This window comes from Felis catus, chromosome C2, assembly GCF_018350175.1.
Source record: "Felis catus isolate Fca126 chromosome C2, F.catus_Fca126_mat1.0, whole genome shotgun sequence".
In the NCBI taxonomy this organism is placed as follows: domain Eukaryota; kingdom Metazoa; phylum Chordata; class Mammalia; order Carnivora; family Felidae; genus Felis; species Felis catus.
Window position 1 is genome coordinate 59,221,916 of NC_058376.1, and position 17,285 is coordinate 59,239,200.

The window sequence follows — 17,285 nt, forward strand, 5'->3', positions numbered from 1 at the left end:
TAATTCACTGTGCTTGCATGCCTAAGTAACCAAGCAAGTCCCTCTTGTCATTTGGAGTAGTCTAAATCTAACACATTTAGGATGTGCTTCTTGATTATGGGAAGTTGATGTTAGCATATTAATTTCATCTGTCGGTTCCCATTTTATGACTCCTTCTGGCCCAATAAAGGTGAGGGAGAAAAAAACAGTCAATACCTGCAAATTTTCAAAAGGCAAATGGATCCCACAATGACCAAGATAATAAAAACAGAGAAGGTGATATACACAATATTTAAGTTTAGTGGTGACTGGTCTGTAAATATAGACACAAAAAACATATGGTTTAACTATAGTCCATCTGGACAGTGGAATATTATTTAGCACTAATAAGAATTGAGCTGGCAAGCCATGAAAAGACACAGAAGAAATTAAATGGATATTACTAAGTGAAAGAAGCCAGTCTAAAAATGCTACATTATTTTTTCTTAGTGTTTATTTATTTTTGTGAGAGAGATTGAAGAGAGACAGAACTTGAGCAGGGGAGAGGCAGAGAGAGACAGAGATACAGTATCTGAAGCAGGTTCCAGGCTCCGAGCTGTCAGTACAGAGCCCGACATGGGGCTCAAATTCATGAGTCGTGAGATCATGACCTGAGGCAAATTCAGACACTTAACTAACTGAGCCACCCAGGCGTCCAAGAATGCCAAGTTCTATCTGATTCCAAGTACATGACATTCTGCAAAAGGCAAAACTATGGGGACAGTGAAAAGATCAGGGGTTGTTAGAGGTTAGGGTGGAGGGAGGGAGGAGTAGGTGAAGCCTGGAGGACTTTCAGGACAATGAAACTACTCTGTGTGAAACTACAATGGGGGATCCCTGCCATCTGCACAGTTACCAAAACTCACAGAATGTACACCTAGAGTAACCCTTAATTAAACTATGTACTTTGAGTGATAATGTTGTATTACCATTGGCTCATCGACTATCCCAGGTGTACCTGGGTGGCATAAGTGATGGAGGCAGGGGAGGAGGGGGTGCCTGTAGTAGGGCAGGAGTTGTTGGGAACTCTGGAATTTCTACTCATTTTGCTGTAAACCTAAACTGCTCTAAAAACTAAAGTTTATTGAAAATAAGTATAGATATATACATAAAAGTATAAAATCATGTATCTGTGTGTGTGTGTATATACATACATATATATATGTGTGTGTGTGTGTGTGTGTGTGTGTGTGTGTGTGGTTTAAGGATATCTCATAGCTCATGAAATTCACTTCTGTGACTTTATTTTAAACATTTCTTGGGGCACCTGGGTGGCTCAGTCGGTTAAGCATCCGACTTCAGCTCAGGTCATGATCTCACAGTTAGTGAGTTCGAGCCCCGCATCGGGCTCTGTGGTGACAGCTCAGAGCCTGGGAGCTGCTTTGGATTCCGTCTCTCTCTCTCTCTCTCTCTCTCTTCCCCTTCCCTGCTTGCACTCTTTCTCTCTCTCTCAAAAATAAATATGAAAAAATTTAAAAAGTATATATATATATATATATATATATATATATACTTTATCCTTCTCCTAAAACCATAAGAATTAATTTAAAAGTACACTACTCAAGCCAGCTTACTGCTTGTATAGAAGTGTACACTTAAATTATTAAATCATGTTTATTATAATTATTAAAAAGTAAACATAATTTAAAATATGGCTTCTTAAACCAAATTCTGCATTAGTCTTCTGGACATACTCATAATGGTGGAGAAGGACATAAAAGAGAAGCTGGGGAGATTATCCTTGAGTGAAATTCTCCATACACTCCTTTTTCATTCTTCCATAGCTTCTCTGATATAATGAAAACCTCATACAAAAGCTGAAATTACTAACAGAATTCTGCTCTATGGACAGATTCCTGTTGCCAGTCAGATGATACACAGAGCAGGACACATTAGATACCCAGTGGTCTTCCCAGCGGCACGAACTCTGGACGGTCACTGTGTCATTGCCCAGTGGCTCTTCCACAGTGTGACAATCTCCCCCTGGGGTCCAGGAGATCTGCGCCGCTGGCTTCCCTGCAGCTGCCCTACACACGATAGTTCCATTCTCAAGTTGAAACAGGGTCACCTCGGGGGGCACTGCAGAGATGCAGGGGAAAATGCGTCAGTCTTAACACACGGATATGGAATAGAGAGAGACATCTGTTTCAGTCCAAATCTGGCTATCTGACATCCCACAATACACGATGCTCATTACCTAACACTGTCAGGTGATATCCCATGAGTTGTGCCCACTCACACCTGTAATATCCATCATGAGTGATGGCCACTGGATCGATCTGAAGGACGGGATTCTGATCCGGTCTGGAGTCCCAGGATATTGTCTCATGACTACAGTTTATGGCCCTGGTCTCATTTGTATGTCTCCTGTAGGCTCTGGTGCAGGAAGGCTTGTCTCTGAGGATTATTTCCCATGTGGTTACCAGCACAGTTGTCAAGCTGATGCGAGGGCAAGAGAGGATGCCTTTGTATCCACAGACAGGGTACAGACAGGGAAGGGTGAGCTGAACACCTGCACAAAGAGAATAATGAAAGTACTTCATGTGTTTATTTTTCATAACATACTACGTAAAATTTTACTATAACAGGACTTTACTGGTGATCTTATTCCAGAAATATAAGGCTTACATAAAAAATTAAACATGCACAAAATGCATATAACATGTTAAAACTAATCTAAAGATGAACCCATTTTTCTCCTTTATACTGCGGTCTTAGATAAACTATACCTATTATCATTGTGAGAAATATTTAAGCATTTGTGCATTGATTCGCAGGTTTTGATATGTAAGAAACAAGAAAACACAGTATAAATTAATGGACAAAATCATCTAAATCTAATGTTTTGGTCAGAGAGACTATTAGATTTATCTTATAACTCATGCTTCTTAGTATAGAAAGTAGAAAGAAAAATTGGTGAGTTGATTTTCTCCTCCTATTAAGGAGAAAGAATAAGTCAGAATATCAGAACTGATAAGAAAGAATATCAGAACTAAATGCCTATCCTTACGGGTGGCACTTCAGACAAAAATAAATATAAAAAGCATAAAATGGCATTCATGTTGACCAGACTGAACGTTTTTTTAATGCTTATTTATTTTGAGAGAGATAATGAGTGGGGGAGGGGCAGAGAGAGGGAGACAGAGAATTCCAAGCAGGCTCCCTGCTGACAGCTCAGAGCCCAACACAGGGCTCCATCCCACAAACCATGAATGAGATCATGACCTGAGCCAAAACCAAGAGTCGGATGCTTAAATGACTGAGCCCCCCGGGCACCCCACCACCACCCAGGGTGGGCATTTTTAAAGCTTTTTTTTTTTTTGGAGAATCACAATCAGTAAAATCAACAGATCTTCCTTCCTGCCTTCCTATTGAGTCACACGTACACTGCCAAACAGTTCAACTGTGAACTCTGCTCACAGATTGCGTCTCTATATTCGAATTACAAGAATTACATAAATTCACTCCTTTTGTTCAACTTTAAAGTCAAAATTAAGCCCTGCGACATACAACATAATGGGTCCCTGACTGGGAGGGGTTTTCTGAGAGAGGATTAAGGAAGTCAGGATCCATGCACCTGTAACCCAGCTGACTGGCAAGGAGCTCATCGCTTTACATTGAGCAGAACTAGCGTGATGGGGCAAAATTGTTTTGTGCATGGAGCTTGTGGGTGCTAAACTCTCGTTTGAGATCCCTCCTCTCCTTTTTTGGTGTATCCTGCCTCTTCTGTGATGATGGACTCATGCCCTCGCATTTCACAGACCAATCAAGATCCCATAACTACAGGAAGCAAGGAGGATACTTCCTTACTTACTCCTTTTTGAGAGAGAGGCTGAGGGAGAGGGAGTGAGGGAAACTTACATAGGCTCCGAGACCAGCATGGAACCCAGATGGGGCTTGATCTCACGACCATAAGATCATGACCTGAGCCTAAATCAAGAGTCAGATGCTTAACTGACTGAGCCATCCATGTGCCCCATTGGGGTGGCAGGCAGATTTTACAGCAGATCTGAGAGGGGAGTGAAATCCATGAAGCATCTGCACAGGGAAAATGCACCTTGGCCAAGGTTGGAGGCAAGCAAGAAGTTAGCTGATTAGGAACAGCTAGAGGGGGGATGTGGGTGAACATCCCTGTGCCTCAAAACAAGATGCTGAAGATGAAACCACAAAGGGAAGAGGCTGGTGAATGTTCTTTTGCGTTCTCAGGGGTTTGCACTTCTGCTTCTGAACAGTCTAAGGTTTTAATATTTTGCCTGCTATTGAGCCTTAAGGCCTGATTCTATTCTTTTAAAAGAAATTACTAGCTAATCAAATCATCAGATGCATTTTAATAGGGGTGCCATCTCCAGAGAAGTGGCTCCCAGGGTGAGGATCCCAAGCACCATGGACAATCTCTGTTCTTTCACCTTCCTCTGCTCTAGGACCCTCCAGCAATCCCCCTTCACCTGTGATGGGACTTCTGTGATTCCTGTCAGTCACCCTTTCTTAATCCTTCTCTTTCTCTATTCACACCTGTTGTGATAATTTACTGGTGACCAGTCACTCCTCTGCACTCAGTGGGGTTGGCACCTGTCTAACAAATATAATCTCCTCACAGCCCTGTGATCAACTACCGTGATTTCACCTCCTGGTCACAGAGGGATAGCAGGTGGATCCTCCTATTGGCTCCAGAACCAGCAGTCACCTTCCAGCTTCTCTGCATCCTGTGTCTATGACTCTCCTCCAGGCTCCTCCAGCCCTTCTGCACACAGACCAATTCCTCTGAGATTTGGGGCTTTTCCTTTCTGTCCTTGCTGCCAGATCTTAGATTACGACCCCATCACCACACACCCGGATTCCTGAAGAAGTCTCCTGACATCTGTGTCCGTCTCAAATCTCTCCCCTCTTCGGTTCACACCTGACCTTGCAGCAGGTCCAGGATTCTGGGACACAGGTGTGATCCCCTCCATCTAACACCCCTCAAAGACCTCTCCCTGCCCGAAGACAGCACTTACATGTCCTTGCATTGCCTTTGAAAGCCCTGTTTTGCAGATGGACTCACCTTTGTCATCTTCTCACCCCTCAGCCGCCCCCACACTTCGCAAAGAAAACACCAAGCACCGCTGCATATCTGGGTCTTTCCTCACATCGTTCCTGCAGACTGGGGTGGCCTACAGACCACTCTTTGTCCACGAAAATGCTCCTCTTCCCCTAAGAGCCATTTCACACGCTGCACCTGCCATGAAGCCTTCTCAGAGCCTTGCTGCTTCGCCTTCTCCTCTACACTCCCAGCACACTTGATGTGAGTGCTCATCTCCTCTGTCAAATGCCATCTGTGCTGACATCTGGGCTCCCCCACGAAATGAGCCCCTTAGGGCGCTCTGGTGCTCTAGCTACTCTTGTTTGTCCCCGTGTTCCCCACATGGCCTAGCACAGTGCCTGACAGGGAGAGCTCCATAATCCTCAGGTGGAATGTGCACTGCCTGGGGGGAGGAGGCCCGGGGTCATTCAGGGTCCCTCACACCTCAGCACTCAGACCACCATACTCTTCAACCGGGCTCAGGCCGGCCCCCTGACCAGCCCATCAACCCTGTTTCTAAGGAAGTTCAACACTTTTTCCCTTTAGTACTGGCCTGTAGGAAAAAATTAAAAAACATATTACCTTCCACAGGAAGTATGAAACGTCTCTGCTTTCCATCCATGAATGTACTATTTGTTGAAGGTAGAAGATATTCAGAGAAAAGTAAATGAAATGAACCTCAGGGACTGAAATTGAGTGTCAGCCACTGTTTATTCATACATCTTACATACAACACGATAGAAAATCAGTTGTCACTAAATTCCACAAAAAGCTTTACAAAACAGAAATTAGAAGTGATTTCATCATTATGTGGAAAAAACAGGTTAACATTTAAAATTACATTGTACGGGATAGAAGGAACATACTTAAAGATCATAAAAGCCATTTATGAAAAGCCCACAGCTAACATCATCCTCAACGGGGAAAAACTGAGAGCTTTTTCCCTGAGATCAGGAACACGACAGGGATGCCCACTCTCACCGCTGCTGTTTAACATAGTGCTGCAAGTTCTAGCATCAGCAATCAGACAACAAAAGGAAATCAAAGGCATCAAAATTGGCAAAGACGAAGTCAAGCTTTCGCTTTTTGCAGATGACATGATATTATACATGGAAAATCCAATAGACTCCACCAAAAGTCTGCTAGAACTGATACAGGAATTCAGCAAAGTTGCAGGATACAAAATCAATGTACAGAAATCAGTTGCATTCTTATACACTAACAATGAAGCAACAGAAAGACAAATAAAGAAACTTATCCCATTCACAATTGCACCAAGAAGCATAAAATACCTAGGAATAAATCTAACCAAAGATGTAAAGGATCTGTATGCTGAAAACTATAGAAAGCTTATGATGGTAATTGAAGAAGATTTAAAGAAATGGAAAGACATTCCCTGCTCGTGGATTGGAAAAATAAATATTGTCAAAATGTCAATACTACCCAAAGCTATCTACACATTCAATGCAATCCCAATCAAAATTGCACCCGCATTCTTCTCGAAACTAGAACAAGCAATCCTAAAATTCATATGGAACCACAAAAGGCCCCGAATAGCCAAAGGAATTTTGAAGAAGAAGACCAAAGCAGGAGGCATCACAATCCCAGACTTTAGCCTCTACTACAAAGCTGTCATCATCAAGACAGCATGGTATTGGCACAAAAACAGACACATAGACCAATGGAATAGAATAGAAACCCCAGAACTAGACCCACAAATGTATGGCCAACTCATCTTTGACAAAGCAGGAAAGAACATCCAATGGAAAAAAGACAGCCTCTTTAACAAATGGTGCTGGGAGAACTGGACAGCAACATGCAGAAGGTTGAAACTAGACCACTTTCTCACACCATTCACAAAAATAAACTCAAAATGGATAAAGGACCTAAATGTGAGACAGGAAACCATCAAAACCTTAGAGGAGAAAGCAGGAAAAGACCTCTCTGACCTCAGCCGTAGCAATCTCTTACTCGACACATCCCCAAAGGCAAGGGAATTAAAAGCAAAAGTGAATTACTGGGACCTTATGAAGATAAAAAGCTTCTGCACAGTAAAGGAAACAACCAACAAAACTAAAAGGCAACCAACGGAATGGGAAAAGATATTCACAAATGACATATCGGACAAAGGGCTAGTATCCAAAATCTATAAAGAGCTCACCAAACTCCACACCCAAAAAACAAATAACCCAGTGAAGAAATGGGCAGAAAACATGAATAGACACTTCTCTAAAGAAGACATCTGGATGGCCAACAGGCACATGAAAAGATGTTCAGCGTCGCTCCTTATCAGGGAAATACAAATCAAAACCACACTCAGGTATCACCTCATGCCAGTCAGAGTGGCCAAAATGAACAAATCAGGAGACTATAGATGCTGGAGAGGATGTGGAGAAACGGGAACCCTCTTGCACTGTTGGTGGGAATGCAAATTGGTGCAGCCTCTCTGGAAAGCAGTGTGGAGGTTCCTCAGAAAATTAAAAATAGACCTACCCTATGACCCAGCAATAGCACTGCTAGGAATTTACCCAAGGGATACAGGAGTACTGATGCATAGGGCCACTTGTACCCCAATGTTCATAGCAGCACTCTCAACAATAGCCAAATTATGGAAAGAGCCTAAATGTCCATCAACTGATGAATGGATAAAGCAATTGTGGTTTATATACACAATGGAATATTACGTGGCAATGAGAAAAAATGAAATAGGGCCTTTTGTAGCAACGTGGATGGAACTGGAGAGTGTGATGCTAAGTGAAATAAGCCATACAGAGAAAGACAGATACCATATGGTTTCACTCTTATGTGGATCCTGAGAAACTTAACAGGAACCCATGGGGGAGGGGAAGGAGAAAAAAAAAAAGAGGTTAGAGTGGGAGAGAGCCAAAGCATAAGAGACTGTTAAAAACTGAGAACAAACTGAGGGTTGATGGGGGGTGGGAGGGAAGAGAGGGTGGGGGATGGGTATTGAGGAGGGCACCTTTTGGGATGAGCACTGGGTGTTGTATGGAAACCAATTTGTCAATAATTTTCATATAAAAAAATAAAATAAATAAAATATTTGTATCGAGAATAAAAAATAAATAAATAAATAAAATTACATTGTAGGCTTTTAATCAATAATTTCCCATTTTTGAGACACCTTGCTCTGTACTTGACAATAATTTTCTCCAGGGTAACCCTGCCTCCACTCCTCTCCTAGCCACAGTGGATTGTTCCATCATGGGTACCTCACATGATGGGGACTGAGTATAGTGTTTTCTCCAGATCCACCTCCTGATTAAAGTTGTTTGATCCACTGGTGGGCACCTCACCCAGCTGCGCAAATGAGAGTACTTTCACGAGAATTTTGGAACCAGATTGAGAATAGTCCATTTTTCTTTTCCTCCCCTTTTCTTACAGTGATCGCTAAATTTATGTGTCCATTTTATGTGTTCTCGATGTTTCTGTGAAAGTATTTTTTAAAATTTTTTTAATGTTTATTTATATTTGAGAGAGGGAGAGAGACAGAATGTGAGTGGGGGAGGAGCAGAGAGTGAGGGAGACACAGAATCTGAATCAGGTTCCAGGCTCTGAGCTGTCAGCACAGAGACTAATGTGGGGCTGGAACTCACAAAGCCGTGAGATCATGACCTTAGCCGAAGTCAGACACTTAACTGACTGAGCCACCTAGGCGCCCCAAAAGTATTTTTTTATAGATAAGATTAACATTAATATGAGTAGACTTTCAGTAAAGCAAATTACCTTCCATAATGTCAGGAGGCCATGTTCAAACAGTTGAAGGCCTTCTTTTAATAAAAGACTGACCTCTGGGAAAGGGAAGTTCTATAGCAGACTGCCTTCAGACTCACTACTCCTCTTCCCTGGGTCTCCAGCTGCTGGCCCAGCCTGCTGATTCTGGACTTGCCAAGCCTCTACACTCTTGTGAGCCAATTCTTTAAAATAAATCTCTCTCTTTTCCCTCCCTCTCTCCCTCCTTCCGTCTCTCCCTTCACTCTCTGTTATTCTGTTTCCCTGAGGACTGATGACTATCCTGGAAAGAATGAAGCAGAAGCAGAGAGAGAGAGAGAGAGAGAGAGACTCCTCACCTAGCTAAAGTTTCTAATTCCATCCTTCCTGAGACCCACATGCATTCCTTCCATTGGACTTCCTGACAATCAAAGACTTTTCTGATAACCAAAGTAGTCCTAATCTACTTCAAATCTGGGTTCTGAAAAGATCTGTATTGAAGTAAAACACAACAATTTTTTTTTCTAAATTATGATTTATCCTGGGAATATTCTGTGTGTGCTTGAGAAGACTGTATTCTGCTATTGTTGGAAAGAATGTTCTGTACATATCTGTTGGGCCATTTAGCCTACAGTGTTGTTCAAGTCCACTGTTTCCTTATTGGTCTTATGTTGGAATGATCTTTTCATTTTCCAATGAAAAGGTACAGTTACAGTTCCCTGAAAATGCTGTATTGTTTTCTATTTCTTCTTCAGGTCTGTCAATATCTGCTCTATATATTTAGATGCTCTGATGTTGGATGAATAAATATTTACATGTGTTTGGCGCCTGGGTTGCTCAATTGGTTAAGCATCCAACTTCAGCTCAGGTCACTCTCTCACGGCTAATGAGTTCCATCCCTGAGTCAGACTCTGTGCTAACAGCTCAGAGCCTGGAGTCTACTCTGGATTCTGTGTCTCTCTCTCTCTCTCTACCCCTCTCCTGCTAATGCTGTCTCTCAAAAATAAATAAACATTAAAAAAAAATTTTTAAATATTTTCAAATGTTAAATCCTCTTGATGAATTGGCTTTTTACCATTAGAGACTGAAATGCTCTGTCTTTAGTTACATTTTTTAACTTAAAGTCTATTTTCTCTAATATTAAATATAGCTATCCTTACTTTCTTTTGGTTTTTATTCCCTGGAACAGCTTTTTCCATTCATTCACTTTCAGCCTACATGTATCCTTGACTAAAGTCAGTCTCGTAGTAGCATATTGTTGAATCTTGGTTTTTTTTTTTTTTTATCTATTTGCCCAATATATACCATGTGATTGGAGAATTCAGTCCATTTAATTTTTTTAAATGTTCATGTATTTTTGAAAGAGAGAGACAGAGTACAAGCAGGGGAGGGGCAGAGAGAAGGGGACAGAGGACCCAAACAAGCCCCCAGTATGGGTTTTGAACTCCCAAACCACGAGATCATGACATAAGCTGAAGTCAGATGCTCAACCAACTAAGCCACCCAGGTGCCCCTAGTCCATTTACATTAAGACAACTGATAAGAAAGTAGGTACTTTACTATTGCTATTGTGTTCATTGTTTTCTGTTTTGAAGTTCCTTTATTCCTTTCTTCCTGTCTTACTGACTTCCTTTGTGATTTGATAATTTTTTTGTAGCAGTAGGATTTGATTTCTTATTCTATGTCTTCTGTGTATCTACTAAATGGTTTTCTTTGTAGTAACTATGAGTCATACGCCCAACACCTTATAGTTATTTCAAGCTGATTACAGTATAAATTCATTGCATACAATACTCGATATTTTTACATCTCCTCCCTCATTTTATGTTACTGATGTCACAATTTACATATTTAACTTGTGTACTGACAGATTTTTATAGCTATAATTATTTTTAATATTTTTTTGGCATTGGTACCAGCGTTAAAAGTAATTCACACACCATCATTACGGTATTACACTATTCTGAATTTAATTATATATTGGCCTTTACAGTATGTTTAATGTCCATATGTCACCATGTTGCTAGTTAACACCCTCTCTTTTCCATTTATTTATTTATTGATTTATTTATTTCTCTTACATGTATTGATTTTGAGAGAGAGCATGAGCACGTGTGCGGCAGAGTTAGAGGGAGAGAAAGAATCCCAACCTGGCTCCTCACTGTCACCACAGAGTCCAATCTGGGCTCGACCCCGCGACCAAGAGATCATGACCTGAGACAAACTCAAGGGTCGTACACCTAACCGACTGAGCCACCCAAGTGCCATACCATCCTGTTATTTCAATTTGAAGAGCTCCCTTTAGAATATCTTGTGAGCAGGTTTAGAACTGATGAAGTTTGTCAGTTTCTGGTTTTTTCTAGGAAAGTCTTTACCTCACCTTTATTTCGGTTTTCCAAGTGAAGGATTTCCGTGGCTGGATTTTTCTTTCAGCACTTTGAAGGTATCATCCCACTCTCTGGGTCTGCAAGGTCTGTGCTGAGAAATCTGGGCATCCTTTATATACGACCACTCACTTTTCCTCTGCTGCTTTCAAAAGTTTCTCTTTTCTATTTGATTGTAATGTGTCTTAGTGCAGATTTCTTTAGTCAGTCAAGTTCTGTGGTCTTCGTGGATCTGGATGTTCATTCCCCACAGATTTAGGAGATTGCCTCTCATTATTACTTTGCATAAGCTTTCTGCCCCTTTCTTTTATGCTTATCTGGGGCTCCAGTAATGCCTATATTACTTGGGTTGTTGGTGTTTCATAACATCCCGAGACTTTCTTCCCTCACTTCCATTCTTTCTATTGGTTTGCTTTTTATCTCTGACTAGATGATTTCAAATTATGTCTTTGTGTTCACTAATCATTTCTTCTGCTTGATGACTCTGCTGTTGGAACTCTTGATTGAATTTTTCAGTGTAGTCTCTGCATAAAATTTGCCGTTGTGTCCTTTACATGATTTGTACCTCTTTTTTTGAACACTCCCTTTGCTCATAGATTGTTTTCTAGATTTTATTTAGGGGTCAAACTGTGTTCTCCTGTAGCTCACTGAGCTTCCTTAAGTAGACTATTTTTGAATTCTTTGTCAGGCATGCAGAGCTCCATTGCTTTGAGATCAGCCACTGGGGCTTGATATTGTTCTTTTAGTGATGTCATGTTTCCTTGAATGTTTTGGAAGCTTTGCATCGCTCGTGTCTTCACACTTGAAGGAGCTGTCACCACCACCCACCCCTCCCACCCACCCCCCACCAGTCTTTACTGCCTGGTTTCTTCAGAAAAAGATATTCACCTGTCAGCCCAGCTGGAGATTCTGGGAGGTCTCTCAGACCTTTCCTAAGGAGGTACCTTCTCCATTCCCGAGGTTCCTTTTGAGGTGGAAGTCTTAGCATTCTGTGTCTTCTCTCCATCTCACAAAAGCAGACAGAATTCTGAAACCCTCCTTTTTATTTACACGAGGGACATTCCCTGAAGTGCTCAGGGTTGTGGGCCTTCTCCCAAATCACCAGACTGCTGATATCCATGCACACTATCTAGGGAGGTTCCCATCATCTGTGGGAAAGTGTGGGGCTGGCCACAGAGAGGGTGATAGGATTCTGCAATACCAAGACAAGGTGACAGCACTTAATAGTCAGGGGCAAAGTACATAATCATAAACAGTAGCAAGGCCAGAATGACAACCAAGAGGCTCTGACCTGAAAGATCTGTGGCAAAAGCCAGATAAATCTTAGTGTTCTTAAGGGTAAGAGAGAAGGGCAGCCAAAGACGGTATGGTTTGCCTTATATGGCCAGATCAAGGATAAATGGGTGTCTTACAACAGTTTTGCTTCCTGCAACAAAAATACCAAAGAGTGGCGTAATAACAAACACTTTATCTCACAGTTCTAGAAGCTGGAAGTCTAAGATCAAAGTACTAGCAGACATGATGTCCAATGAAAGCCCACTCCCTGGCTTGTAGACAGCTGTCTTCTCACTGTATTCTCACATGGAGTGGCAGAGGGAGAGAGAAAGAGAAAAAGCAGGCTCTCTTGGGTCTCTTCTTATAAAGGTACTAATCTGAGAGCTCTATCCTCATGACAAAGTTTCCTCCGAAAGGCTCCCTCTCCAAAGGACATCCCATTGGAGATTGGGTTTTGACATAAGAGTTTTGGAGGACACATTCAGTCCATAGCATTGAGTAAAGACCCAGATTATTTGCTATAATGGAAAATCATTGTCCTTCGCCAGGTTTTTATATTCAAACCAATTCTCATACTCAAAGCCACACAATTTTGGGCTCACATTCCAAGATTACAAAACATAGGAAAAAACAAGCCACCATAAATTCAGAAAATATTCTCTTTATTGGCTGCCCTCTGTTATTCCTAGAGAGAAGACTAAGATTCAGAACTTCAGATAGTAGAATTATGAAGCATAAGAATTATGAAGGCATAAAATAAATGTGGTGAGGATGTTTAAAGAAATAAAAGGAGAATAAAACACAAACAAGAAATATATGCTTCCCCCACACCCCACTCCTCCAAAACTAACTAGGCAGATTAGGATAATACAAAAGAGTTCAATTTACTCATTGATTCACTGCTAATTAAAACTGGAAAACTATAGCAAAAAATAAACATACAGGATACGAGAAAGGGAGAATTTCAGAAAGTCCTAAAGGGCATTTTCCAATATAAGACAGTTTCGTTGTGTTAAAAATCTGTTCTTCAGCTTAGTCACTTTATGTATTACCTTAGCTAGATCTTCCAGATAACTCACTGCAGCATCTACATCCGCATTTGTTGCCTCACTGTGCACTTTTGTTATGGAGAGAGTTTCTTTTCTTTTTTTTTTTTTTAATTTTTTTTTTTCAACGTTTATTTATTTTTGGGACAGGGAGAGACAGAGCATGAACGGGGGAGGGGCAGAGAGAGAGGGAGACACAGAATCGGAAACAGGCTCCAGGCTCTGAGCTGTCAGCACAGAGCCCGATGCGGGGCTCGAACTCCCGGACCGCGAGATCGTGACCTGGCTGAAGTCGGACGCTTAACCGACTGCGCCACCCAGGCGCCCCGAGAGTTTCTTTTCTTAAACCTCTTGAACCACCCTCTGCCAGCTTTCAACTTTTCTTCTGCAGCTTCCTCAAATCCCTCAGCCTCCATAGAATCAAGGAGAGTTAGGGCCTTGCTCTTCATTAGGCTTTGGCTTCAGGAAAGGCTGTAGCTCTTTGGTCTTCTTTCCAGATCACTGAAACTTTCCCCTTATCAGCAATAATTTCACTTCCTTATTTTTAGTGTGTTCAGGAGAGTAACACTTTTGTTTCCTTCAGGAATTTTTCCCTCACGCTCACAACTTGGCTAACTGCTGGCACAAGAGGCCTAGCTTTTGACCTGTCTCAGTTTTCAACATGACTTCCTTGCTAAGTTTAAGAATCATTTCTACCGGGCGCCTGGGTGGCGCAGTCGGTTGAGCGTCCGACTTCAGCCAGGTCACGATCTCGCGGTCCGTGAGTTCGAGCCCCGCGTCGGGCTCTGGGCTGATGGCTCAGAGCCTGGAGCGCCTGGAGCCTGTTTCCGATTCTGCGTCTCCCTCTCTCTCTGCCCCTCCCCCATTCATGCTCTGTCTGTCCCAAAAATAAATAAACGTTGAAAAAAAAAATTAAAAAAAAAAAAAAGAACCATTTCTAAGTTTTGATTTCAAGTGAGAAATATGCAACTCCTCCTTTCACTTGAACACTTAGAGGTCACTGGGAGGTTATTAATTAGCCTAATATCAATATTGTTGTGTCTCAGGGAAGAGGAAGGACTGATGGGAGGAAGACAGAGATGGGGGAAGAGCCAAAACACACACACACACACACACACACACACACACATCACTTACATCCACCATCTCATATGGACATGGTTAGTGACACCACAAAACAATTACATAATAACATCAGAGATCACTGATCACAGATCACCACAACAAATATAATGTAATCACAAAGCTTCAAATATTTCAAGAATTACCAAAATATGACACAGAGACGCAAAGTGAGCAAATGCTGTTGGAAAAATGGTGCTGATAGATGTACTCAATGCATGTTTGGCATACCTTCAACTTGTAAAAACCATGATACCTTCAAGGTACAATAAAGTAAAACAATGGTACAATGAAACAAGATATGCCTCTATACCTAGTAACAGCTTCAAAATATATGAGGCAAAATTGGCAAAATTAAATCAAAAACATTAACAGAAATGAAGAATGGCTTTGATGACCTTATTAATAGTCTGGATATGGCTAAGGAAGGAATCTCTAAGCTAGAGAATATATCAATATAAACCTCCAAAACTGAAAAACAAAGAGAATAAACACTTTAAAAAAAACACAGGATATCCACAGAATGTGAGACAACTACCAAAACATGTAAAACGTGTGTAATGGAAAAATCAGAAGAAAGAAGAATGAGAGAAAGGAATAGAGGAAATTTCTGAAACAAGGACTGAGAATTTCTCCAAGTTACTATCAGATACCAAACCAAAGTTCCAGGAAGTTTGGCAACACCAATCAGGAAAAATTCTGAGGAAAATAACCTAGACTTGGCATATCATATTCAAACTATAGAAAATCAAAGATAAAAAATTCTGAGAAAAGTCAAAGAAACAAAACACCTTACAGAAAAATAAAGATGAGAATTATATCCAACTTCTCCTTAGAAACCATGCAAAGAATGAATGAAGTAAAATACTCAAAATGTTAATAGAAAAAAAAAACACACCACCCTAGAATTCTGTATCCTACAAAATTACCCCTCAAAAGTGAAAGAGAAATAAAAGACTTTCTCAAACAAAAGTTGTAGGAAGTTGTTTCCAGTGGACCTGGCATATAAGAAATGTTAAAGAGTCCTTCAAGGAGAAGGAAATAATATAAGTCAGAAATTCAGAACTACATAAATGAAGAAAGACATTTGGAGAATGAATAAGTGAATGTAAAATAAAATGATGTATTCTTTGAATATATATTTATATGTTTTACATAGTATGTAAATCTTTAATATATAAATATATAAAATAATTTATATATGTTTAATTGGATAGAGTATATTTATATAGAAGTGAAATGAGTGACAGTAATTCACAAGGAATGGCCAAAATCTACACCACTAATAATACCGAATGCTGGCAAGGATAGGAAGCAACATGGACTCCCTGATTGCTGGTGGGAATGCAAAATGCTACAGCAACTTTGGAATATAGTTTGACAAGTTCTGAAAAAACTGAACATACTCTTACAAAACGATCCAGCAAAAGCACTCCTTGGTATTTACCCAGTTAGGTTGAAAATTATGTCTCACAAAGTCCCCCACACAGATGTTAATAACAACTTTATTCTTAGTTGCCAACACTTGGAAACAACCAAGATGCCCTTCAGTAGGTAAATGGCTTTAATAAATTAGGATTATGCAGACGACAGAATATTGTTCAGGGCTAAAAAGAATGACCTACAGAGCCATGAAAAGACAAAGAGGAAACTGAAATACCTATTACTAAGTGAAAAAAAGCCTATGAAAAGGCTACATACCATGTAATTCCAACTATAAAATATTCAGAAAAAGGCAGAAACCGTGGAGACACTAAAAAGATGAGCAGTTGCCATGGTTTAGAGGGGAGGGAGGATAAATACAGGGAACACAGAGGACTTTTAGGGCAGTGAAACTACTCTGTATGATACTATAGTAATGGATACAGGCCATTGTACTTTTGTTCAAACCCATAGAATGCCCAAGACCGAGAAATGAACCCTATGTAAACTATGGCCTTGGGGTGATGATTATGTGTCAGGGTAGGTTCATCACTTGTAACAAATGTAACACTCCGGAGGGGATGTTGATAATGAAATAGAAGCTGTGCCTAGGTGGGGTTAGGAGGTGAGGTATATGGGAAATCTCTGCCCCTTCCTCTCAATTTTGCTGTAAACATAAAATTGCACTGAAAAAAATTAAGTCTTAAAATACAAACAGCAAAAAACAAACAAACAAACAAACAAACAAACACCTTTTTATACTAAATGGATGTTTAATTTTATCAAATACATATTGCAATCTTACAGTTTTTCCCCTTCAAATATGTAATGGAGTCAATTACATGAATAGGTTAATCACTCTTTTCAATTACATCTTTTTGTTGCCATCTGTTTCCTGCCACATCTAAATATTTCTCAAGTGCTTTCATGAGTCAAATCTGCTATTCACTGTGTTTTGAATTCTTCCCAAATGTTCCTCCCTCCGTCCCAATTTCTTTCATCTTTTCCTGGCCTTAGGTTCCCATCTTTCTATCTCTTAAGAGCTGGTTTTCTTCAGTGTGGAGTTATGTTTACAGAGTGTATTTGTAAGTCCTGAAGGGTGAATGAGGTAATTGCTGAAACATCAGCTATGTTCTGGTCTCAAGGCTGTGGAATGAGATAGCACTATGAGAACAGAGTCCCATGATCCCCTAAAGGATACTTTAGATACAACACCTGCTGTACCTCCCT

The 17,285-nt window shown here is 40.7% G+C and overlaps 1 protein-coding gene across 1 annotated transcript; it reads right to left on the reverse strand.

The window, feature by feature from the left end:
* Positions 1–1,730: 1,730 nt before the first annotated feature.
* Positions 1,731–5,311, reverse strand: LOC111562227 (cell surface glycoprotein CD200 receptor 1-like). The gene is made up of 3 exons (XM_023260165.2): positions 5,173–5,311; positions 2,216–2,530; positions 1,731–2,097 (listed from the first exon to the last, which is right to left on the reverse strand). Exons 1-3 carry the CDS (start codon positions 5,309–5,311, stop codon positions 1,754–1,756), a joined length of 798 nt encoding a protein of 265 aa, XP_023115933.2. The 3' UTR covers positions 1,731–1,753.
* Between the last annotated feature and the right edge of the window lie 11,974 nt (positions 5,312–17,285).